The 27160-nt window shown below is 37.1% G+C and overlaps 2 protein-coding genes across 3 annotated transcripts in view; both read left to right on the forward strand.

Annotated features, from left to right (window-relative positions):
* The window catches only part of LOC147076720 (uncharacterized), a 32180-nt gene extending 14046 nt beyond the window's left edge, over window positions 1-18134 (forward strand). The window contains exons 2-8 of the mRNA XM_085940416.1: window positions 22-149; window positions 523-693; window positions 11871-11978; window positions 12406-12513; window positions 14699-14839; window positions 16638-16742; window positions 16835-18134. Of these exons, the coding sequence (XP_085796542.1) occupies window positions 22-149; window positions 523-693; window positions 11871-11978; window positions 12406-12513; window positions 14699-14839; window positions 16638-16742; window positions 16835-17239 (1166 nt within the window). The 3' untranslated portion in view covers window positions 17240-18134. The remainder of the gene's footprint in view (window positions 1-21; window positions 150-522; window positions 694-11870; window positions 11979-12405; window positions 12514-14698; window positions 14840-16637; window positions 16743-16834) is intronic.
* Window positions 18135-19793: 1659 nt separating this feature from the next.
* LOC147076721 (uncharacterized) lies at window positions 19794-25751 on the forward strand. 2 transcript variants are annotated; one of them, XM_085940418.1, is made up of 4 exons: window positions 19794-20008; window positions 21942-22051; window positions 23975-24148; window positions 25170-25751. In XM_085940418.1, exons 1-4 carry the CDS (start codon window positions 19900-19902, stop codon window positions 25599-25601), a joined length of 825 nt encoding a protein of 274 aa, XP_085796544.1. In that variant the 5' UTR covers window positions 19794-19899; the 3' UTR covers window positions 25602-25751. The 2 variants fall into 2 exon arrangements, with proteins under 2 accessions (XP_085796544.1, XP_085796545.1); XM_085940419.1 differs by having other exon boundaries at window positions 19821-19909; window positions 25170-25740.
* The last annotated feature ends 1409 nt before the right edge of the window (window positions 25752-27160 follow it).

Consider the following 27160-nt stretch of genomic DNA (forward strand, 5'->3'; position numbering starts at 1 on the left):
ATATTTCTATCATCTTTTCAGAAAATCCCGTGCTGGTGGATTTACCATTGAATCAATGTGATACCACGGTGACTAAGCAGCTCTGGATGAAACTAAATGATAAGCTTAACACTCTGGGGCCGATGCGCACACCCATACTTTGGAAGAAGGTAAATACACAGTTCCATCGTATAAACATTGATAGTAGAGACCAGGTATGTTGAAGAAAAGTCATTTCCTTTGCCGCTCAAGGATAAAAAATAATATTGTCAACATACAAGATACACCAGTGGCGAAGGGTGGAGTATTATGTTGAGATCTGACATAAATAGTGCACAATAAATTTTCACAATAAACCTCCCCCTTCGTCGCTGATCCCTTGTAATCCTTTGCACCAATTTTCATCAATTATTGTCAATTTAAAATTCATCGCTGTTTGTGTTTACAGTATATTGAAAAAAGCACCATATTATCCTGTTATGTAGATTTTTTTTAAAATTAAAACTATTAAGTATTTTCTCCATGAAGCTGTACTTTTTTCAGATGTGGTGCGACCTGGTCTTTTCGACCAAACGAACTATCCACCGATTCCAGAAAGCCAGGGAAAGAGGCTGGGTGGGCGCACTTCAATTAACAGACTTGCAGAGAAGGATCGCTGTGTTGATGGCGTCTCTAAATGTGCCGGAGGTTATCGAAGACAGACCGACGCAAGACGTAATTTTTTTGTTATTTCCAAAAGCATGTTACAGTCAATTTTGATAAAGCATGCGCTCACTTACACCTTAGTATCTTGGACATTAACTCTTGATTATTTTTAAAGGACAAATACAATGCTTCAGTGCAATTCAATCAATTAGGATTCGGAGAATGCTGGCTAGGTCATGTGCATCGTATGAACGATAATATAATTTAAGAAGCATGCCAGAAGTTTTCTGGCAAGATGGAGCCTCCAATGACAGCCATATATTTGAATGTCTATACAAATAAGTGTGACTGACAAAGATTAGTTTGCACTGTTTATGTCGGATCTTGACAAGCCTACCCTCACCCTTCGTCACTACCATATTCGATCCCAAGGTAAGTTATTCGTGCCTTCACAGAGTAGAGGTTGTATCAACAGCGTCTCTAACTGTGCCAGGGATTATCGAAGACAGACCGACGCAAGACGTAATTTTTCAGTTATTTCCAAAAGCATGTTTCAGACAATTTTGATAAAGCTTGCGCTCACTTACACCTTAGTATCTTGGACATTAACTCTTGAATATTTTTAAAGGACAAAGCAATGCTTCAGTGCAATTCAATCAATTAGGATTCGGAGAATGCTGGCTAGGTCATGTGCATCGTATGAACGATAATATAATTTAAGAAGCATGCCAGAAGTTTTCTGGCAAGATGGAGCCTCCAATGACAGCCATATATTTGAATGTCTATACAAATAAGTGTGACTGACAAAGATTAGTTTGCACTGTTTATGTCGGATCTTGACAAGCCTACCCTCACCCTTCGTCACTACCATATTCGATCCCAAGGTAAGTTATTCGTGCCTTCACAGAGTAGAGGTTGTATCAACAGCGTCTCTAACTGTGCCAGGGATTATCGAAGACAGACCGACGCAAGACGTAATTTTTCAGTTATTTCCAAAAGCATGTTTCAGACAATTTTGATAAAGCTTGCGCTCACTTACACCTTAGTATCTTGGACATTAACTCTTGAATATTTTTAAAGGACAAAGCAATGCTTCAGTGCAATTCAATCAATTAGGATTCGGAGAATGCTGGCTAGGTCATGTGCATCGTATGAACGATAATATAATTTAAGAAGCATGCCAGAAGTTTTCTGGCAAGATGGAGCCTCCAATGACAGCCATATATTTGAATGTCTATACAAATAAGTGTGACTGACAAAGATTAGTTTGCACTGTTTATGTCGGATCTTGACAAGCCTACCCTCACCCTTCGTCACTACCATATTCGATCCCAAGGTAAGTTATTCGTGCCTTCACAGAGTAGAGGTTGTATCAACAGCGTCTCTAACTGTGCCAGGGATTATCGAAGACAGACCGACGCAAGACGTAATTTTTCAGTTATTTCCAAAAGCATGTTTCAGACAATTTTGATAAAGCTTGCGCTCACTTACACCTTAGTATCTTGGACATTAACTCTTGAATATTTTTAAAGGACAAAGCAATGCTTCAGTGCAATTCAATCAATTAGGATTCGGAGAATGCTGGCTAGGTCATGTGCACCGTATGAACGATAATGTAATTTAAGAAGCATGCCAAAAGTTTTCTGGCAAGATGGAGCCTCCAATGACAGCCATATATTTGAATGTCTATACAAATAAGTGTGACTGACAAAGATTAGTTTGCACTGTTTATGTCGGATCTTGACAAGCCTACCCTCACCCTTCGTCACTACCATATTCGATCCCAAGGTAAGTTATTCGTGCCTTCACAGAGTAGAGGTTGTATCAACAGCGTCTCTAACTGTGCCAGGGATTATCGAAGACAGACCGACGCAAGACGTAATTTTTCAGTTATTTCCAAAAGCATGTTTCAGACAATTTTGATAAAGCTTGCGCTCACTTACACCTTAGTATCTTGGACATTAACTCTTGAATATTTTTAAAGGACAAAGCAATGCTTCAGTGCAATTCAATCAATTAGGATTCGGAGAATGCTGGCTAGGTCATGTGCATCGTATGAACGATAATATAATTTAAGAAGCATGCCAGAAGTTTTCTGGCAAGATGGAGCCTCCAATGACAGCCATATATTTGAATGTCTATACAAATAAGTGTGACTGACAAAGATTAGTTTGCACTGTTTATGTCGGATCTTGACAAGCCTACCCTCACCCTTCGTCACTACCATATTCGATCCCAAGGTAAGTTATTCGTGCCTTCACAGAGTAGAGGTTGTATCAACAGCGTCTCTAACTGTGCCAGGGATTATCGAAGACAGACCGACGCAAGACGTAATTTTTCAGTTATTTCCAAAAGCATGTTTCAGACAATTTTGATAAAGCTTGCGCTCACTTACACCTTAGTATCTTGGACATTAACTCTTGAATATTTTTAAAGGACAAAGCAATGCTTCAGTGCAATTCAATCAATTAGGATTCGGAGAATGCTGGCTAGGTCATGTGCACCGTATGAACGATAATGTAATTTAAGAAGCATGCCAAAAGTTTTCTGGCAAGATGGAGCCTCCAATGACAGCCATATATTTGAATGTCTATACAAATAAGTGTGACTGACAAAGATTAGTTTGCACTGTTTATGTCGGATCTTGACAAGCCTACCCTCACCCTTCGTCACTACCATATTCGATCCCAAGGTAAGTTATTCGTGCCTTCACAGAGTAGAGGTTGTATCAACAGCGTCTCTAACTGTGCCAGGGATTATCGAAGACAGACCGACGCAAGACGTAATTTTTCAGTTATTTCCAAAAGCATGTTTCAGACAATTTTGATAAAGCTTGCGCTCACTTACACCTTAGTATCTTGGACATTAACTCTTGAATATTTTTAAAGGACAAAGCAATGCTTCAGTGCAATTCAATCAATTAGGATTCGGAGAATGCTGGCTAGGTCATGTGCATCGTATGAACGATAATATAATTTAAGAAGCATGCCAGAAGTTTTCTGGCAAGATGGAGCCTCCAATGACAGCCATATATTTGAATGTCTATACAAATAAGTGTGACTGACAAAGATTAGTTTGCACTGTTTATGTCGGATCTTGACAAGCCTACCCTCACCCTTCGTCACTACCATATTCGATCCCAAGGTAAGTTATTCGTGCCTTCACAGAGTAGAGGTTGTATCAACAGCGTCTCTAACTGTGCCAGGGATTATCGAAGACAGACCGACGCAAGACGTAATTTTTCAGTTATTTCCAAAAGCATGTTTCAGACAATTTTGATAAAGCTTGCGCTCACTTACACCTTAGTATCTTGGACATTAACTCTTGAATATTTTTAAAGGACAAAGCAATGCTTCAGTGCAATTCAATCAATTAGGATTCGGAGAATGCTGGCTAGGTCATGTGCACCGTATGAACGATAATGTAATTTAAGAAGCATGCCAAAAGTTTTCTGGCAAGATGGAGCCTCCAATGACAGCCATATATTTGAATGTCTATACAAATAAGTGTGACTGACAAAGATTAGTTTGCACTGTTTATGTCGGATCTTGACAAGCCTACCCTCACCCTTCGTCACTACCATATTCGATCCCAAGGTAAGTTATTCGTGCCTTCACAGAGTAGAGGTTGTATCAACAGCGTCTCTAACTGTGCCAGGGATTATCGAAGACAGACCGACGCAAGACGTAATTTTTCAGTTATTTCCAAAAGCATGTTTCAGACAATTTTGATAAAGCTTGCGCTCACTTACACCTTAGTATCTTGGACATTAACTCTTGAATATTTTTAAAGGACAAAGCAATGCTTCAGTGCAATTCAATCAATTAGGATTCGGAGAATGCTGGCTAGGTCATGTGCATCGTATGAACGATAATATAATTTAAGAAGCATGCCAGAAGTTTTCTGGCAAGATGGAGCCTCCAATGACAGCCATATATTTGAATGTCTATACAAATAAGTGTGACTGACAAAGATTAGTTTGCACTGTTTATGTCGGATCTTGACAAGCCTACCCTCACCCTTCGTCACTACCATATTCGATCCCAAGGTAAGTTATTCGTGCCTTCACAGAGTAGAGGTTGTATCAACAGCGTCTCTAACTGTGCCAGGGATTATCGAAGACAGACCGACGCAAGACGTAATTTTTCAGTTATTTCCAAAAGCATGTTTCAGACAATTTTGATAAAGCTTGCGCTCACTTACACCTTAGTATCTTGGACATTAACTCTTGAATATTTTTAAAGGACAAAGCAATGCTTCAGTGCAATTCAATCAATTAGGATTCGGAGAATGCTGGCTAGGTCATGTGCACCGTATGAACGATAATGTAATTTAAGAAGCATGCCAAAAGTTTTCTGGCAAGATGGAGCCTCCAATGACAGCCATATATTTGAATGTCTATACAAATAAGTGTGACTGACAAAGATTAGTTTGCACTGTTTATGTCGGATCTTGACAAGCCTACCCTCACCCTTCGTCACTACCATATTCGATCCCAAGGTAAGTTATTCGTGCCTTCACAGAGTAGAGGTTGTATCAACAGCGTCTCTAACTGTGCCAGGGATTATCGAAGACAGACCGACGCAAGACGTAATTTTTCAGTTATTTCCAAAAGCATGTTTCAGACAATTTTGATAAAGCTTGCGCTCACTTACACCTTAGTATCTTGGACATTAACTCTTGAATATTTTTAAAGGACAAAGCAATGCTTCAGTGCAATTCAATCAATTAGGATTCGGAGAATGCTGGCTAGGTCATGTGCACCGTATGAACGATAATGTAATTTAAGAAGCATGCCAAAAGTTTTCTGGCAAGATGGAGCCTCCAATGACAGCCATATATTTGAATGTCTATACAAATAAGTGTGACTGACAAAGATTAGTTTGCACTGTTTATGTCGGATCTTGACAAGCCTACCCTCACCCTTCGTCACTACCATATTCGATCCCAAGGTAAGTTATTCGTGCCTTCACAGAGTAGAGGTTGTATCAACAGCGTCTCTAACTGTGCCAGGGATTATCGAAGACAGACCGACGCAAGACGTAATTTTTCAGTTATTTCCAAAAGCATGTTTCAGACAATTTTGATAAAGCTTGCGCTCACTTACACCTTAGTATCTTGGACATTAACTCTTGAATATTTTTAAAGGACAAAGCAATGCTTCAGTGCAATTCAATCAATTAGGATTCGGAGAATGCTGGCTAGGTCATGTGCATCGTATGAACGATAATATAATTTAAGAAGCATGCCAGAAGTTTTCTGGCAAGATGGAGCCTCCAATGACAGCCATATATTTGAATGTCTATACAAATAAGTGTGACTGACAAAGATTAGTTTGCACTGTTTATGTCGGATCTTGACAAGCCTACCCTCACCCTTCGTCACTACCATATTCGATCCCAAGGTAAGTTATTCGTGCCTTCACAGAGTAGAGGTTGTATCAACAGCGTCTCTAACTGTGCCAGGGATTATCGAAGACAGACCGACGCAAGACGTAATTTTTCAGTTATTTCCAAAAGCATGTTTCAGACAATTTTGATAAAGCTTGCGCTCACTTACACCTTAGTATCTTGGACATTAACTCTTGAATATTTTTAAAGGACAAAGCAATGCTTCAGTGCAATTCAATCAATTAGGATTCGGAGAATGCTGGCTAGGTCATGTGCATCGTATGAACGATAATATAATTTAAGAAGCATGCCAGAAGTTTTCTGGCAAGATGGAGCCTCCAATGACAGCCATATATTTGAATGTCTATACAAATAAGTGTGACTGACAAAGATTAGTTTGCACTGTTTATGTCGGATCTTGACAAGCCTACCCTCACCCTTCGTCACTACCATATTCGATCCCAAGGTAAGTTATTCGTGCCTTCACAGAGTAGAGGTTGTATCAACAGCGTCTCTAACTGTGCCAGGGATTATCGAAGACAGACCGACGCAAGACGTAATTTTTCAGTTATTTCCAAAAGCATGTTTCAGACAATTTTGATAAAGCTTGCGCTCACTTACACCTTAGTATCTTGGACATTAACTCTTGAATATTTTTAAAGGACAAAGCAATGCTTCAGTGCAATTCAATCAATTAGGATTCGGAGAATGCTGGCTAGGTCATGTGCACCGTATGAACGATAATGTAATTTAAGAAGCATGCCAAAAGTTTTCTGGCAAGATGGAGCCTCCAATGACAGCCATATATTTGAATGTCTATACAAATAAGTGTGACTGACAAAGATTAGTTTGCACTGTTTATGTCGGATCTTGACAAGCCTACCCTCACCCTTCGTCACTACCATATTCGATCCCAAGGTAAGTTATTCGTGCCTTCACAGAGTAGAGGTTGTATCAACAGCGTCTCTAACTGTGCCAGGGATTATCGAAGACAGACCGACGCAAGACGTAATTTTTCAGTTATTTCCAAAAGCATGTTTCAGACAATTTTGATAAAGCTTGCGCTCACTTACACCTTAGTATCTTGGACATTAACTCTTGAATATTTTTAAAGGACAAAGCAATGCTTCAGTGCAATTCAATCAATTAGGATTCGGAGAATGCTGGCTAGGTCATGTGCATCGTATGAACGATAATATAATTTAAGAAGCATGCCAGAAGTTTTCTGGCAAGATGGAGCCTCCAATGACAGCCATATATTTGAATGTCTATACAAATAAGTGTGACTGACAAAGATTAGTTTGCACTGTTTATGTCGGATCTTGACAAGCCTACCCTCACCCTTCGTCACTACCATATTCGATCCCAAGGTAAGTTATTCGTGCCTTCACAGAGTAGAGGTTGTATCAACAGCGTCTCTAACTGTGCCAGGGATTATCGAAGACAGACCGACGCAAGACGTAATTTTTCAGTTATTTCCAAAAGCATGTTTCAGACAATTTTGATAAAGCTTGCGCTCACTTACACCTTAGTATCTTGGACATTAACTCTTGAATATTTTTAAAGGACAAAGCAATGCTTCAGTGCAATTCAATCAATTAGGATTCGGAGAATGCTGGCTAGGTCATGTGCACCGTATGAACGATAATGTAATTTAAGAAGCATGCCAAAAGTTTTCTGGCAAGATGGAGCCTCCAATGACAGCCATATATTTGAATGTCTATACAAATAAGTGTGACTGACAAAGATTAGTTTGCACTGTTTATGTCGGATCTTGACAAGCCTACCCTCACCCTTCGTCACTACCATATTCGATCCCAAGGTAAGTTATTCGTGCCTTCACAGAGTAGAGGTTGTATCAACAGCGTCTCTAACTGTGCCAGGGATTATCGAAGACAGACCGACGCAAGACGTAATTTTTCAGTTATTTCCAAAAGCATGTTTCAGACAATTTTGATAAAGCTTGCGCTCACTTACACCTTAGTATCTTGGACATTAACTCTTGAATATTTTTAAAGGACAAAGCAATGCTTCAGTGCAATTCAATCAATTAGGATTCGGAGAATGCTGGCTAGGTCATGTGCATCGTATGAACGATAATATAATTTAAGAAGCATGCCAGAAGTTTTCTGGCAAGATGGAGCCTCCAATGACAGCCATATATTTGAATGTCTATACAAATAAGTGTGACTGACAAAGATTAGTTTGCACTGTTTATGTCGGATCTTGACAAGCCTACCCTCACCCTTCGTCACTACCATATTCGATCCCAAGGTAAGTTATTCGTGCCTTCACAGAGTAGAGGTTGTATCAACAGCGTCTCTAACTGTGCCAGGGATTATCGAAGACAGACCGACGCAAGACGTAATTTTTCAGTTATTTCCAAAAGCATGTTTCAGACAATTTTGATAAAGCTTGCGCTCACTTACACCTTAGTATCTTGGACATTAACTCTTGAATATTTTTAAAGGACAAAGCAATGCTTCAGTGCAATTCAATCAATTAGGATTCGGAGAATGCTGGCTAGGTCATGTGCACCGTATGAACGATAATGTAATTTAAGAAGCATGCCAAAAGTTTTCTGGCAAGATGGAGCCTCCAATGACAGCCATATATTTGAATGTCTATACAAATAAGTGTGACTGACAAAGATTAGTTTGCACTGTTTATGTCGGATCTTGACAAGCCTACCCTCACCCTTCGTCACTACCATATTCGATCCCAAGGTAAGTTATTCGTGCCTTCACAGAGTAGAGGTTGTATCAACAGCGTCTCTAACTGTGCCAGGGATTATCGAAGACAGACCGACGCAAGACGTAATTTTTCAGTTATTTCCAAAAGCATGTTTCAGACAATTTTGATAAAGCTTGCGCTCACTTACACCTTAGTATCTTGGACATTAACTCTTGAATATTTTTAAAGGACAAAGCAATGCTTCAGTGCAATTCAATCAATTAGGATTCGGAGAATGCTGGCTAGGTCATGTGCACCGTATGAACGATAATGTAATTTAAGAAGCATGCCAAAAGTTTTCTGGCAAGATGGAGCCTCCAATGACAGCCATATATTTGAATGTCTATACAAATAAGTGTGACTGACAAAGATTAGTTTGCACTGTTTATGTCGGATCTTGACAAGCCTACCCTCACCCTTCGTCACTACCATATTCGATCCCAAGGTAAGTTATTCGTGCCTTCACAGAGTAGAGGTTGTATCAACAGCGTCTCTAACTGTGCCAGGGATTATCGAAGACAGACCGACGCAAGACGTAATTTTTCAGTTATTTCCAAAAGCATGTTTCAGACAATTTTGATAAAGCTTGCGCTCACTTACACCTTAGTATCTTGGACATTAACTCTTGAATATTTTTAAAGGACAAAGCAATGCTTCAGTGCAATTCAATCAATTAGGATTCGGAGAATGCTGGCTAGGTCATGTGCATCGTATGAACGATAATATAATTTAAGAAGCATGCCAGAAGTTTTCTGGCAAGATGGAGCCTCCAATGACAGCCATATATTTGAATGTCTATACAAATAAGTGTGACTGACAAAGATTAGTTTGCACTGTTTATGTCGGATCTTGACAAGCCTACCCTCACCCTTCGTCACTACCATATTCGATCCCAAGGTAAGTTATTCGTGCCTTCACAGAGTAGAGGTTGTATCAACAGCGTCTCTAACTGTGCCAGGGATTATCGAAGACAGACCGACGCAAGACGTAATTTTTCAGTTATTTCCAAAAGCATGTTTCAGACAATTTTGATAAAGCTTGCGCTCACTTACACCTTAGTATCTTGGACATTAACTCTTGAATATTTTTAAAGGACAAAGCAATGCTTCAGTGCAATTCAATCAATTAGGATTCGGAGAATGCTGGCTAGGTCATGTGCATCGTATGAACGATAATATAATTTAAGAAGCATGCCAGAAGTTTTCTGGCAAGATGGAGCCTCCAATGACAGCCATATATTTGAATGTCTATACAAATAAGTGTGACTGACAAAGATTAGTTTGCACTGTTTATGTCGGATCTTGACAAGCCTACCCTCACCCTTCGTCACTACCATATTCGATCCCAAGGTAAGTTATTCGTGCCTTCACAGAGTAGAGGTTGTATCAACAGCGTCTCTAACTGTGCCAGGGATTATCGAAGACAGACCGACGCAAGACGTAATTTTTCAGTTATTTCCAAAAGCATGTTTCAGACAATTTTGATAAAGCTTGCGCTCACTTACACCTTAGTATCTTGGACATTAACTCTTGAATATTTTTAAAGGACAAAGCAATGCTTCAGTGCAATTCAATCAATTAGGATTCGGAGAATGCTGGCTAGGTCATGTGCATCGTATGAACGATAATATAATTTAAGAAGCATGCCAGAAGTTTTCTGGCAAGATGGAGCCTCCAATGACAGCCATATATTTGAATGTCTATACAAATAAGTGTGACTGACAAAGATTAGTTTGCACTGTTTATGTCGGATCTTGACAAGCCTACCCTCACCCTTCGTCACTACCATATTCGATCCCAAGGTAAGTTATTCGTGCCTTCACAGAGTAGAGGTTGTATCAACAGCGTCTCTAACTGTGCCAGGGATTATCGAAGACAGACCGACGCAAGACGTAATTTTTCAGTTATTTCCAAAAGCATGTTTCAGACAATTTTGATAAAGCTTGCGCTCACTTACACCTTAGTATCTTGGACATTAACTCTTGAATATTTTTAAAGGACAAAGCAATGCTTCAGTGCAATTCAATCAATTAGGATTCGGAGAATGCTGGCTAGGTCATGTGCATCGTATGAACGATAATATAATTTAAGAAGCATGCCAGAAGTTTTCTGGCAAGATGGAGCCTCCAATGACAGCCATATATTTGAATGTCTATACAAATAAGTGTGACTGACAAAGATTAGTTTGCACTGTTTATGTCGGATCTTGACAAGCCTACCCTCACCCTTCGTCACTACCATATTCGATCCCAAGGTAAGTTATTCGTGCCTTCACAGAGTAGAGGTTGTATCAACAGCGTCTCTAACTGTGCCAGGGATTATCGAAGACAGACCGACGCAAGACGTAATTTTTCAGTTATTTCCAAAAGCATGTTTCAGACAATTTTGATAAAGCTTGCGCTCACTTACACCTTAGTATCTTGGACATTAACTCTTGAATATTTTTAAAGGACAAAGCAATGCTTCAGTGCAATTCAATCAATTAGGATTCGGAGAATGCTGGCTAGGTCATGTGCACCGTATGAACGATAATGTAATTTAAGAAGCATGCCAAAAGTTTTCTGGCAAGATGGAGCCTCCAATGACAGCCATATATTTGAATGTCTATACAAATAAGTGTGACTGACAAAGATTAGTTTGCACTGTTTATGTCGGATCTTGACAAGCCTACCCTCACCCTTCGTCACTACCATATTCGATCCCAAGGTAAGTTATTCGTGCCTTCACAGAGTAGAGGTTGTATCAACAGCGTCTCTAACTGTGCCAGGGATTATCGAAGACAGACCGACGCAAGACGTAATTTTTCAGTTATTTCCAAAAGCATGTTTCAGACAATTTTGATAAAGCTTGCGCTCACTTACACCTTAGTATCTTGGACATTAACTCTTGAATATTTTTAAAGGACAAAGCAATGCTTCAGTGCAATTCAATCAATTAGGATTCGGAGAATGCTGGCTAGGTCATGTGCATCGTATGAACGATAATATAATTTAAGAAGCATGCCAGAAGTTTTCTGGCAAGATGGAGCCTCCAATGACAGCCATATATTTGAATGTCTATACAAATAAGTGTGCAATAAACGTTTGTCATTTTTTATGCCTTTATAGATTTCTATCTTTTGCAGATTTCAGATCCATTGACCATGACTAAAACTGAGGAAAATAATACGGAGACGCCAGTGGAAGAAACGCCGACAAGTCCTGGAAGTATTTCTGATGTCGAAGACTGTAAGGTTTGTTACCGAGCAATCAAATCATAAATTTATTTGAGTAAAAAAATTGTTGAAAACCAAATTTGACAATAATTTGACATATACTTATATAATTTTAGTAGTAAAACACTTGAAAGCTTGAATGTGGCTGATTTTATAACCAAAGCAAAATTTATATGCTAAAAAGTCTAAGCATATATATTATCTGTTTACGTTAGTTACACGTCATATTATATTGTGGTAGGTAATGAATTTAGATAGCATCTGAGATTAAAATAGTAAGGAACGGCATTTTTAGTCCGCTTACTGTCGGCTCTCTGCTAAGCTATGTAACTACGCACTGCTTAATGTGTCAGCCGAGTAAGGGTCCCACTAGATTTAAAAAAAATATCTCAAAGGCTCTGGCAAACAAAAAAGGTTGGAAATTACTGTCTTCTTGCTTTTGTAGATTTCAGATCCATTGGCCATGACCGAAAACGAGGGAGATAATGCAGAGACGCCGATGGCAGAATTGCTGACCTGTCCTGAAAGTATTTGTGATATCGAAGAACATAAGGTTTGTTACCGAGCAATCAAATCAAAAATTAATTTTAATAAAAGTATTAATTAAGATTCAACAGAAATAGTGCTACATTAAACCGTCACTGTTCTGGCAGAAGACACTAGTTCGAAAAAATGACATATTGAGTTAGTACCAAAATGTTCCTTATTTCAAACTTTACCGTCTGGAAACCTTCTTAATAAATAAACAGTCTTTATTTTAAAGTCATCCTTTTTACTATTACATAATAAACTCACATGATATGCCATTATTTCAAATTTTTAACAACTTCAAAGTCAAATTACTCAAAACTAGTATTCTCCAGTTAGTGTGTTCTGCCAGAACAGAGACGAAACTTTGTTAATCATACTTATTATTTGTTTACATTGAACTAAGAACCAATTTGCAAATGGTGCTGGTTCGTTTTTAAAATTCAATTAAGTAAACCCTGTCTAACCAAACCATAGTGGTTTACATTTGTTTTGGGCGATAGAACAAAAATAGTGCACACATTTTATCTGTCATACTTATTTGTTTATGTTGAATTAAGAATACATATTTTACAGATGGCGTTGGTTAGTTTTTTAAATTTATTAAACCTAGCCTATATCAAACAATAAAATCGATAAAAAATATCGGTACTGTTCGGTTATCAGGAATACAGCGGAAAACACATTTTGAAAATAGCCGATAAACTGGATTATTTGTTAGTTTGGGTTAGTCTAGGTTAGGTTAAGTTGGGTTAGGTTAGATTTGGTTAGGTTAACCTAACAAATAATCCAGTTTATCGGATATTTTCAAAATGTGTTTTCCGCTGTATTCCTGATAACCGAACAGTACCAAAATATCTATATTTATGTTTGGCTTAATGGCATAATTTTAGATATTTTATAGATACTTCAACGACTATTTTTTGGCTATTATCTGATACGCACTGTTTAATTGAATTTTAAAAACAAACAAACACTTTCTACATATATTGTAGTCTTAGTTCAACGTAAACAACTACGTTTGACTGACAAAATTTAGTGTGGACTATTTATGTCGAATCTTAACATCCTACCTTCACCCTTCGCACTGCCTGGCGATTACTTGGTAGATCCATTACATGAAACTATTATATTATGTAACTGCATTTACCTTGATTAATTACAAAGTTGGTTGCCTTCCATTTGGCTGAATATGCAAAACTTACCTCAGATAAGCGTCGTCATTAGTAATCATTTGCAAGAATCATAGAAGGATCGATAACTCAAAAGATAAAAGCACTCACCTGCACAAAAGACTACGTGAGTTCGAATCACATTTTTTAAGTATTTCAAAATATCTTTTCTGCCGATCGTTAATTTATTTTCGGCAAAAGTTATGCAATATGAATATCCGCAAATCCATGCTCTGTTGGCCACATGTTTCATTACGTTTTGACGTACCTATGTATTCCGTAATTTGGTCACTTTCTTTGCGATTGTTGTGTTTCAGTTGTTGTTTAACCTTTTCTATGCCTCACGATATAACTATGGCAGTATCTGACAGGCCGCAGATTTTTAACGACACATATGTTGAATGTAGATCGAATTTCTTACTAAAATCGCTGTAATACAGATAATTTGTGGCTTAGCATTTCATAATTATTCAAACAGATGCCACTGTGTGTTTAATTTTTTAGATTATGCAAATCAATTGAGAGTAGCTAGTAATTTGAGTTTAAATTCGGACGAGAGAGAAAACTCACTGAAGGCATAGAACCGGTTAATAATGATTGTTGTCAGGTCTTTGCGTACACCCATTCACTTAAGTAGCACCATAGAAAACAATCTGCTACAAAGTACGATTGAGAATGGCCTCTGCCATGAGTCCGAAACATCGAGGAAATATGGAGAAAGAACAAACAGAAAAGTTTCAAGTAATACATATTTTCATTCTCAGTGCTCTGTATAATATATTCGCATGTTTTAGGAATGTAACATTCTTTATTAAACATACATAATTTGAAAACACCTGCGAGCAATATGTAACCAGTAGAAAAAATCAATGAAAGTTAGAAGGCACTTCAATGAGAATTATAAAAACATTTATTAGTTAACTTCGTCGCAATTAGATAGGACACACATAGCCTATAAATTAATACACATCGGCACAAATTCACGACGACATTCGAATCTCGTTTGGTGTCGTACTAACTATTTTGTTTTGTTTCCAGATTATATCAAACCTGAAGCAAGAATGTCTAGATGTTGAACCAGAACCATTTACCGATTGCAGTCAAAAATTACAACTTCCGGTGGATACACATTGTGGTCAGCATGCATTGACAATGAAGAACGTCACGCCAACGCATGACGTAAGTGAATCTGTCTATCCTGTGTACCCATCTAATGGACTGTACAATATGCGGGTACAAAGTGTCATTATCATCAGTTGGGGTTTATCCACTGCTGAATGAAGTCCTACCCTAGCTCCTTCCAATCTTCGCAAATATATTCTATTCATAATTACGAGGGTAAGACAAAGTAATAATTATTTATATAAACACATTATTTTAGTATCTTCAAAATTGACCTACCATTTTGTCTTAAGCATAAAGTATAGTAACCAATATGCGCTACCAACCCTCACATATATGCAAGTGAAACATGGACTCTTAATATAGGAAAAATCCAAAAATTACAAATAGCGCAACGTGCATGTAAAGATGTACGTTGGACATAATGCGTAAAGATCACAAAATAAACGAATGGACAAGGAAGCAGACAAGAGTATGCAATGTGATAGAGGTCGATAAGCGGATGAAGTGACAGTAAGTTGGCATATCGCTCAGCGATTGGACAAATAAAAATCAACGTATGAATATAAATATTACCCTATTATAAAACTATGCTCAAATGCCTATGGATACAGATAAATACCTACTATTTCTTTTATTAACTCATTCGCTGCTGAGTAGATAATGATTTTTTAATTAGCACCTTTGAAATGCACGTTAATTACATCGATCGGCCACCTGGTCATTACGCGCCGTTTGCGTCTTCCGCGTTCAAAGTATTAAATGAATATTTTAATTAAAATTAAAAAAATATCTAGATATATTTACACGAATATAATATTGTTTTCGTGAATTAATAAAGTATATAAGATCTTGACGATTCAACTGCTTTGTTCATGTAAGATGCTGCGAATGTATCAACCACAGTGACATCCCAAACTGTACATTTGCCTTCCCTCCGTAGAATCATCGGGACACCATCAGGTCGCTTGGCATTTTATCAAAAATCACCAAGAGGTTATTGCCTTCACTGAACTCCCATCGAAACCAAAGATTGACAGATAACATCAATGACGGCAGACTATGTCTCCCGGCACTCTTTGTGCAGCTCAATCCATGTCGAACAGAACCGGACAAAACAGAACATGACAAAACAGAACAGTGACAAAACAGAACATGACAAAACAGAAAATCACAAAACAGAACAGACAGGGGAAAAATGAAACATTAATTTTTGTGGAATCTATTTAGGTTAGGTTAGATTGGGTTAGGTCATTATTTCGTTGTACCTAGTCACCCAATCTTTTTGAACATATTATATTGAATAAGATGAGATATCCTAAGCTTGCCGGCAACATCAAGTTTAGTCCCGTTTATTTGAGGCTCTCTAGCGATCAGGAATGCAGAAGTTAGGTTTTTAATTTGATTTTTTATGGCGTATTGAAAATCTGTGCTATTAAAAATCATCAAACTTATCAAATTAGAAAATCAGCATAATACATAAAACATAAACACAACGAGATAGGACGATTTCAACATTAAATTTATATTTTTCCTGAAAGGTCATAGTTATATTTATCGTTGTTCTGCTTTGTCACTGTTCTGTTTTGTCATGTTCAGTTTTAGCATGTTCTGTTTTGTCATGGAACCATTTCATATAGATGTTAATATTAGAAACAAATTGATAGAAAGTACACTACAATGATTTTTGTAAAATAAATCATCTAGACAAGTACCTACATAAATGTTGTGAACTTTATTGTCCATGTCCAAGTCCCTCCCAACACATATTTTTCCAGATATTTTCCAATGGGTGTGTTTCTAAGATGTTTTTAAATGATGAAGAATAGATATTAATAAGTTTATTATTTTACAGATAACTACTTATGCTACTCACTTGGACAGTTCCTCAAATACTTCAAGCGATGATGAAAAGGAATCCGAAGAAATAACCGACTTCAGTCCACCACCAATTCAGCATGTCTGTTGATTTTCTATGTTTGTTTATAATACGTTAATGGCTTATAACATATTAACCGATTAGATTTGAATAATTAATATACATTTTTACAGGTTAATGCAAATGATACTCGCTCGGACAGTTCTTCAAATTCTTCAAGCGATGATGAAGAGGAATCTAAAGAAATAACTGACAACAGTCCAGCACCTGTTCCACCTACATCCGAAGCTAGCAGCAGATCAAAATTGACTCATACTCGTGTTTCTACCGCTGAAAAGAGTCCCCAAGTGAAAAACGGTCATGTGGAATCACTTTTGGAGACTTTAGAGCGTTTGAGAAGAGATTTAAACGTAGCTAAGATGAATTTGAGTGAAACAACCGAGAGTTTAAATGCGTCGACTGAAGACCTAAGTGTCATAATGGACAATTTAAAACTCATCATTGAACAAATGAATGCGATAATTGAACAAAACAAATCTATTATGTTATTGCTCGTAGCAATTAACAATGGAATTTAACGGCAGCCACAGAAGTATCTAAATACTTGAGCGAAATACTTTGCGCAGTTTTTGCACTAATATATATGAGCGTGTGTTTAACCAACGCGTTCAAGGGCCCACATGATGGATGGAATGGAACAAAAATCCTAAAACTATAAGCATTGGGCATAACGCGCAAAGACCACAAAAGGAACAATCGATAAAGAGTGACGTGTCGTTGGGTAGGCAGGCCATGCGGTGCATAGGAGCGCCCATAGTAAACGGCGGATGGAGAAACGAATAAAACTATTACAGCTTTTGAGAGCAGTGACAGTTTCCCTTCCTGTTGCTTCAATAGAAAGTATCGACATTTTAGTTAATTCTAATTTAAATAATAATCGAAGCGTAAAAAAACAAGGTTACCTGCAAACCTGTCAGCGTCACAGTCTAAAACCACTAATGTTCGAATGCAGGTTTCGTGGAAACACAATTCTCAGTAGATTGTGTGAATATAAATTAAAAATTTATGGTGTGTTTGTCTGTTGTAGATACCTGAAATTAAATAATTATAAATTAAGTTAGTAGGTAACTAACAAGATTATACAAAGTTGTCCTGCGCTGTAACTCGTAAGTTGATAAATTATCATATTGTCGCTGTAGGATTGGTTTGTCGAATAGACCAAATGTCAAATGTTCAGGAGACGAACAATCAATTGCATTATCCTATATTTAAATTGTTGTTTTTACAGCATATGAATGATTTGTATTTATTACAATGTAATTTAAAGAAAATGATGGTTGTGGTCCATTTAGATACAAAAAATCATTATGCATTAAAGGTCGATTTTGACAAAAACGGATATTCGACAAACCAATCCTATAGCGACGATATGTATTTTATAACCGAACCAAATTAAAAAAATAAATCAAGTATTAACACATGTTTCACTTGTGGCCTAGGTGACCTAACAAAATCAATCCCATAATGGTAACATTTACATGAATAAATTACTAAAAATAATAAGATACAGGGGTAAAAACCTCAATAATTAATGAAGCACAAAATTATTGATATTTATATCTGCCATTGGACAAAACATGATATTAAAAATGGCTGCTGTTGAGCTTATTGGCTTTGATAAACTTTCGTAGTCGAGTGCGTAAGAGTCTGGCGTTTCATTCAGGGACTCCGGGTTCGACCATGGTGAGGTCACATTATATTTTTGGGATTTTCTCAAAGTCTGGGTGTTTTTGATTGTTATGTACCCTTCTATTACTAACTACACTACTGTTATCGGCCCTCATGGTTTGTTGTAGTATTAAAAAGAATAGGTATAAAGACATCTCTCGAAAATGGGTCTATACCTATGAAACGACTAAAATTTTATCTGATAGAAGTACTTAACTTAAAAATTTTACCAATTATTATTACATCACTGAAATTCTTGCCAAGCGTTTTCTTCACCAGTAAAGAATAGTTTTTGCATACAGACTTCTCTATAAATTGCATATTAAACCTAATATTTTTATTAAGGCTATAACTCAGCTGGGGCACGGTCTAAAAAGATCGTGATTAGACAATGCGTGGATTGTGTAAATGACACGTGCCAAATGAAATATAATTTGTCATAAAAATTAAACATGTGTCCATTTAATGTTCTGTTTATTGTTCTATTAGTAACAATAATAATATATTCATTGACATGACATGTTTTGAACATTGTTTTCTTTTTCAAGTAAATGGTAACGTTTTTAGTCATCTTTACACGATTTAAGAATTAATACTCTCGTCGCCATCACGACACAAATTTACGTGTTCACAGCTCGCTTTCGCTCTCCGATTGCCAGCGAGTCCGAAATTTCGTCGCACCTATAGTTGAAAATTATTTGTCGTTAACTGAAGTATGCTCTTAATAACATTTACATTCCAATCGGGTTTATTTTTATTCAACTGGTAGCATTCACTTTATATTTTCTTGTCAATAATTTTGGTCAACGTTTGACGTTCGTTTCACTATCAACGCCAAAGAGATTAGTAGGCACCAGGGCTCGAAATGGACCGGAAAGCACCGGAGCGCCGTTCCTGTTCGTGAAATCGGTTAAAATTATCGCTCCGTCTCGTGGAAAAAATAATTTGACCGAATGAGCTAGGTAGGCCATATAATAGAAAATCTAATACACTTATTTTTATAAAAAACACATACAATTTGATAACTTGGTGAATATCTTCAGAAACTGTCAACCGCTCCGGTTCGTAAATTTTTCCATTTCGAGCGCTGGTAGGCACCGTGCAATGTCGTTGATCATCACACTAATAAGATTTGGCATTTGCACCAAAATTTAAAATTAATTTTGTAAGTATTTTAAGTCGCAATAAATTATGAATTTACAGGTATGCCCACTACCGTAGTATTAAATTAGGTATTTGATGACTAAAAATATTCCTGCCATTTATTATACAGCACACAGGAAATAAATTTTAACTTTCATCTTATTTTATTGTGAAAATCCTCTAATTTAAGCTAAAAAAAACATTATTAATTTATTTGACTAAAGCTGTGCTGCAAATAAAAATAAAGTTATTTGACATTATGGTGCCCATAGACAAATTTTATGTACTGACTACTTAAACGTCAAAGTTGAAATGAAATCATTAATTTTTTCTTAGACCCAGCTAGTAAATAGTATATTATTAGTCCATGGACATAGGTGAGTCTAAAATTATGACGAATTTAAAAAAAATGAACAGATTTAATAAAAGGGGAATGTCACATGCCGTTAAAGATGAACTTATCACGTACATTGAAGGTATGTCACTGTGTAACTACTTATTGTATTCAAAACACATACTTTAAAGAAATCGCATTATTTCTTGACTTATTGTAAGTACCTACCTACTACCCAATAATAATAATTATTATAACCTCTTCTGATAATTAATTTTCAATCGGATCATGTTATAAATAAAATTGGTATAGTTTTTAGCCATATGGTTTTAAGTGATGCGCTGTGTAGGTAGGTACTCATTTGTTTTTTTTTATTTTTCGTGTATTATTGTTTTTGTTCTCGACGAGTTTGATTTACCTCTTCTTTTCATTATAAATGTGTTGTGAAAGTGTTGAATTAATAATTTTTTAACTACAGAACAAGTTCCCTGTTGTTAGCTATGTAAGGGTAAAGCAGAGCATATAATCAGTGATGTCCCGTGGGAGTAGGCAGATTGAGCGTCGCTTAGGGGTGGCAGTTACTCGAAGGGCGGAAAATCGAGGAGAATCATTAGGTATAATATACAGAATTAGCTACCTAAACTTAATAATTACGAAAATACCTTTCCATTAAAAAAAATCAGCTCACTGGTTGGAAACAAAATGTATTAATTAACATAAAAGGTTTAAAAAGACTGTATTTTTTGTCGAGTTCGCGATGTCTAGTTTACTTCCATTGCCCTTTGACGTGATACAAAATACTGTATGAAAAATGGGGTGACATTTCAACACTGCACAAGGGAGGCATTTTGTCTAGGGACGTCACTGCATATAATGCGAAGAGCCCTAGATCATTGGCAAGGTGGAATAACAATTGGTCGCCATAAAATAAACAACTGAAGAGTCGCAGATGATACCACACTAATCGCTGCTGATCAAAGAGAACTCACAGAGCTGCTACACCGGGTATAGGAAGAAAGTCGCAAATGCGGCCTCCTTTTAATAGGAATAAGACCAAGTTAATGGTTCTACAAACAGCAAGTACAGTCCAAAACCTAGAAACAGTCGACGAGTTTGTATATCTGGGATCGACCATCAGTGGAATGGGCGGATGTGAAGCGGAAATAAGAAGGCGCACATAGATTGCAAAAAATGCGATGACACGTCTTACCACTATATGGAAAAATCGGGGAATTGCGATTGCCACAAAAATTGTGCTTGTGCAGACATTAGTGTTCTCGATATTTTTATACGGAGTCAAGTTGTGGACCCTGAAGGCAAGAGAAAGGAAAGCAAATGATGCCTTTGAGATATGGTGTTGGCGCCGAATGTCGATCATCCAGAGACTGCAAATAAAGAAATGGCTCTCGGGAATATGTCTGAGACGAATTCTGCAGTTTTTTTGACATATTGTCAGGCACGGACCGGACAAACTGGAGATACTGATGGTTTTGGTGGCCTCCAGGAAAGGCGAAGCAGATGAAGAGCGTCTGCGCGCTGTAGCGACCAAGTAAAAGAGCTGACTGGGGGCACCATCCATTCTGCCCTGAGAAAAGCGGAAGATCGAGAAAGATGGAAAGTCTTGGTCGCTCAAAGGATAACATTTAAATGTGGTCACGATCCTCAGCCATGAGTATACGACTAAGAAGAAGTAAGGGTACTCCGATCCTAATAAAATAATATGGGCCTCCACACGGTGGAGGTTTGTGTTAACAGATTTTGTTTTTACGAGTAATGGATGTCAGCCACTTTTGCTCAACCTATTACCTGACTCACACACAAATTGAAAAACAATAGTTGTACCTGTCAGACCCAGGATAAGAACCTGGAACCCACGACGCTATTATAGGCCGACGCTTAACCCGCTTGGCCATCGTGTGGTAATGAGTAGGTATTTAATGTTTTTTTTAATAAATACAGATAGGTATTTTGTTATTTGTCGATGAACTCAGTCTGTCGAAGTCTGAAGAAACCAAAGCAAAATTTGTTTTTATATGCCTCTGCAACGTCACATAATAAAAGTATGTTTGTTTCAGACCATCCCATGCTGGTGGGACTCACTGGGGAAACTTTTCAGCTCTGGGAGAAAGCTGCCGCCACGCTTAACACTACGGGGTATAAGAAATCCCCCATGCAATGGAGAAAGGTAGGTAAAAGCAATTCTTATGCCCATGGTCGTCTCATGGAGGTAGGTAGGTTATGCTTTGCATAGAGGCAGCACATCACAAGCGGCGTATGAAGGAACGAATACAAAACATATTTAAGGGCCCAAATGCTCAGCGTAGGTCAAAATACGCCATTTCTATTGGCATTTCCCAGTGGTTAAGCTACAACATACGCCCGTAGCCATAAATTGACAAACTATAACTGAAGTAAAAAGTAATATCATGTTAACGCGCGTGTTTAACTAACTTAAACTAAAAAAAAAAACAAATTCGGTCAGGTTCATGTTCAAACACGCGCGTTAATATGCTCTTACTTATTATGTTAATACCTACTTCATTTATCGTTTGTAAATTTATGGCAACGGCCGTATGTTGTAGCTTAACCACTGAGAAATGCCAATAGAAATGGCGTATTTTAAAAAAATACTACCTTATTAGGTCAATAATTATTATAAAGCAATATTTTTTCTTATGTTTATCACATTTGAATGGTCAAAGACAAAGCTTATAATCAGTATCTTTAGAATTATCTTCAAATGTGTTAATCATGCCCGTTTTTGAATATTTAAATGCCTAATTCTTGTCAATTTGGGATCACAAAGATTATAAAATATATTTTTTTGTCGTAAATAATGGTGACTATATAATGTAAACATTAATTTTACTAATGGTTTTGTAAATTCGTTTAAAAATTAATAAATCTAAAAAAAACTTAACACCACTGCACATGGACGTATTGAAATATGACTATATTCTAAAACATCAGATTGGGAGGTTTAAAAGAATACTATTTTATGTAATAAAAATACATTATATAGTCATCAAATGTTTAAAATAAACATAACGGATAATAAGGCTTCAAATTTACATAAATAGATTATCAACAACGCTTAAGGAATGTCCAGGGTTATGCTCTGAAAATACCATAAAAGCTCCATTTTGACCTACGCTGAGCATGTGGGCCGTCTTTTGAAAAACTGGTAGTTTTCCATGAAACACGATGCGTTCGCTCACTGCCCTCTAGAGATACTAGCCAATACTTTGTAAACTTTACGACAACGATTGGTCCTATCTCTCCCCATGCTGTCTATGATTGTCCTATAGCTGAGTTGGCGAACCTTTTTACGTAGGTACGCGTGCCAAAATTTTCTAACTATTATTTTTAACTGTCTGAAGTGCCGTGACAAGATTAATAAATCAAAATATCTATTTAAAAAATCATGATATTCTAGATATAGCTTTAGCACTTTTTCAATCACGCCATACATTTCGGTCCACCAATTTTGAAACTGTCTGCCAGAATTACTACTACAAGATCCACCCAGTTTTTGCTTCTTATTAGGTACAGTCATTTTTGTGGGTAGAAATGAAATTGTTTGTAACTGTGTTACTTAGTTTATTAATAACAAATTGACAGTAGAATCGCTCCGATCAGATCAGGCATTCTCTCGCTACAGTGGTCTCAAGCATTGTAAATCGATCAAAATCCAAGGTTCGCGGAGCGGCTACCCCCGTCGCCTGATGAGGTCAGTGCGATAATATTATATATTGTGACGCATAAAAGCCCGACCTATCCAATTATATATGTATTTACATTAAACGTTATGCTTATTCTTGAAGACTATTGACCTGCAATTTTGTATACAATGCGATCTGTCATTCATTGTTATTATAATTATTATAATAAATATAAATGATAATAAGGCTTCAAAATTATATAAATAGATTATCGACAACGTTTAAGGAATTTCCAGGATCATGCTTTGAAAATAGAACAAAAGCTCCATTTTGACCTACGCTGCATCGCTTAGAAGAGTACTCATTTTAATTATTAACAACCAAGCCGAATTCAAACGGGGTCGCTTTGTTTGATTTTGTAACTTGCATTGGTGTATTGTTTTTAGTCATGGCAAGACATACGGAGGAAAACTCTGATAAAGATGAATATTATCAATAAGAAACATGCCGGCAAACGTATTCCAGCATCGTGTCAGCTGACTGAGTCGCAGAAAAGAATCAGGGTCCTGTTGAAACCAGCGCTGATTCGAGCACATATCGAAGAGGACCGACCGCATGTTGTAAGTAACAACACACCTCTTTCTGGTCTCCATATTTATATTTTAACCAGGTGGCTGTCGCCCGGGTGCCAGATATTTTCATTACAACAAAATGTCATAAACACCTGGCCCGCAGGTATAACTAAAGGTGCTCACCTTCACGAGTTCTTGTGAGCTAGTTGCACCAATTTATGAATGCCACGGGTCTCCCAGTGGCCACAGGTTTTGCGCGTCGTAAACTGCTGAGAGGAGCAGGGCCAACCTGACAGCCAAATCATCCTCAACTACGAGTTCCATACGAAGAGTAAAAATAAGTAATACTCCATTCATGCCCCCCACATTCTGAAGTGGGCCCCCAGGCCAGTATCTTTGGCGGGCCTCCCTGCATATCGCTAGAGTTAAAGATAGTGTGACTTTCTACAAAAGCGTTTTCCAATTGACTGGTAAAATTAAGGGTATTCAGTGTATTTTAATCGATTTTTTTTTACTTATTAAAAACCCATTTGAATTATGAAGTTAGCGAATATCGAAACACAATAATTAAAATTTGCTTCACACAACACAAAATTGGAGCAAATGTGTGTTTTTCTTACTTATCAGGTCGACCCGCCACGCCGAAGCCACCTTGACCCCGGGCCCCCAGGCTAGAGCCCTGTTAGCCCACCATTGTGGGGGGCTATGCTCCATTTATCTAGATAATCGTGGGGCTACTGCCAAAAGTCTCAAAATCATCTTATTGAGTGGGTAATTGCAACTTGAATGTGTGACATTCCCTCTAAAATGCGGCATAATGGTAATTTCTTTGTGCTTGATGCATACGGTCTATATTATATCGGACAGCCTTAATTTTTTTTCTAGTATATGTACTTAATCCGATGTCAAGTCTAAATATCGAAATTTCCGACTCCGTTTCTGAGAGGCGGTTGGTCCTGACCCTAAAACATCCCCTCTGTGCGCGCCTGCACATAAATATAAAAGCAATTATTAGGGTCATAAAAAAAAAAAAAAAAAAATTATTAGGGTCACTGTTTCTTGATTATAGGTTGCAGATGCCATCAACGTAGATAATCCTTCGGACGTCTCTAGCGATGAAGATACTCTGATGGAAAGTCCCGTATCCAGTCCGGTACCTAATCAACCGGTCAGGGAACTCAGCAAAATTCACAAACCTTACAAAACAAACAAATCAAATATTCCTCTCGCCAATAGTTCTATAGCTGAACCAACACCAAGAAGAGATCGTTTGAGAAATAATCACATAGAATCCCTTTTGGAGACTTTGAAACGTAACACAAACAGTTTAACTGTTACAAAGGAAAGTCTTATCGTTGCTACAGATAGTAAAAGTGAATCTACAGAAGATCTAACTGTCATTAAAGACAGTTTTAAACTTGTGATGGAACAAATGAAAGTAACAATAGACCAGAATCAAGTCATTATGAAAGAATTGAAAGAAATAAAAAAAAAACTTTAATTCATATCAGATTTTAAAAAAAGAATAAATTAATACTTCCTTAAATATTAAAGAAGTAATTATCTCTTCAGCGGTCCCTGCATTGATTTCATTTTTTTAAACATATTGTGTACATTACAAATTATAAATTTAAGACGTTTACAACATAATATGAAAAATTATTATAAAGAAAAATAATTATAAGATAAGAATTTTTTATATAAGTACAACGTTTTTAAATTTTCTGTTGAATCCTATAAACTTGACTTGACTAGCTTAAACGATCAAAAAATTTGTACTTGATAGAAATAATACTGAAATGTCATTTTTATCCCGCTAACAACGCGTAAGTTTTTGATCTCAATGCTATTGTGGTCATCTATATCCGGAAGTTGCGACAGTTCATAATTAACTTGACTGTGATACGGCGAATTATGTTATGTCAGCGCCACGCGCCACCAGCGCGAGTGGTCCACTGTTCAGCTGTCAAAATCAGATCCCAGATTGCTTGACATATTGATTCACCCTTCCTCGTTTCAAAATGAATTATAAAAAATTCTCATATCAAATATATTCACTATCAGTGTTATTTATAAATAATGTACATTCCTGTTATTCAACAGCTGTCAATGTCAGACTAGTCCTTCACACAATAACCGGTGGTTATATCGACTTCCAAAAAATATGTAGCATTGAAAATATGCATTTCATTTGTAGAAGGTGTGTTCATGCTAGTGTATTATTTATCATGTAACTCATCTATCCAAATCAAACCATTCCCTGTGTGAACACGATAGACGCATCAGTCTGAGTACTCTATCTATAGAACACTGACAGGTCATCCATATACAACAACGGGATGGGCGAAAAAAGTAGGACCAGTCGTTGTGAATGTATCGGCTTTCCACTTGAGTCGGCAATGGTTATGTGCAATTTACATGTGACCGGTCTTGTATGGTTCAACTTTCACTGAACCGATTTATTTTGTTCTGAACTAAGTAGGTAGGTAGCACACGCAATAATAATATAAAACATAGGTACAGCAATGATTACCATCATTTATTTTAAAAGGGCCAAATTATATATATATATATACATTTGGGAGGGGGAAGGTCACATTTATATACATATAATAAAATATTCATTACACACTTCTAACTGATTATTTCACAAAACAATATATGTAATTTTATCGCAGTAGATTTTTGGGTTTCTACGGTGTGCCCCTCTTCCTGCTTTACTCGACGTTTCGCGCTCGTTGCAGAAGGCATTATCAAGAGATGATATGTTTTTTGATGAAAATGTAGTGTATGTATATGAATGTAAACGTTGCTCTAAGAATGTCAAAAGGAATCCGATTAGTTAAGAGCAAACGTTGCTCAGAGTAATGTGTCAATCGTTACGACCACAGATACCGTAATATTCATCATAAAACATATCATCTCTTGATAATGGCCTCTGCAACGAGCCCGAAACATCGAGTAAAGAAGGAAAAAGGACACACGGTGGAAACCCAAAAATCTACTACGATAAAAAACAACCGTGAAAGCCTCAAACATTATATAGGTATAAGCTTATTC

This window comes from Rhyacophila brunnea, unplaced genomic scaffold (assembly GCF_057557595.1).
Source record: "Rhyacophila brunnea isolate RB1 unplaced genomic scaffold, BYU_Rbru_1.0 scaffold_13, whole genome shotgun sequence".
Lineage (NCBI taxonomy): Eukaryota > Metazoa > Arthropoda > Insecta > Trichoptera > Rhyacophilidae > Rhyacophila > Rhyacophila brunnea.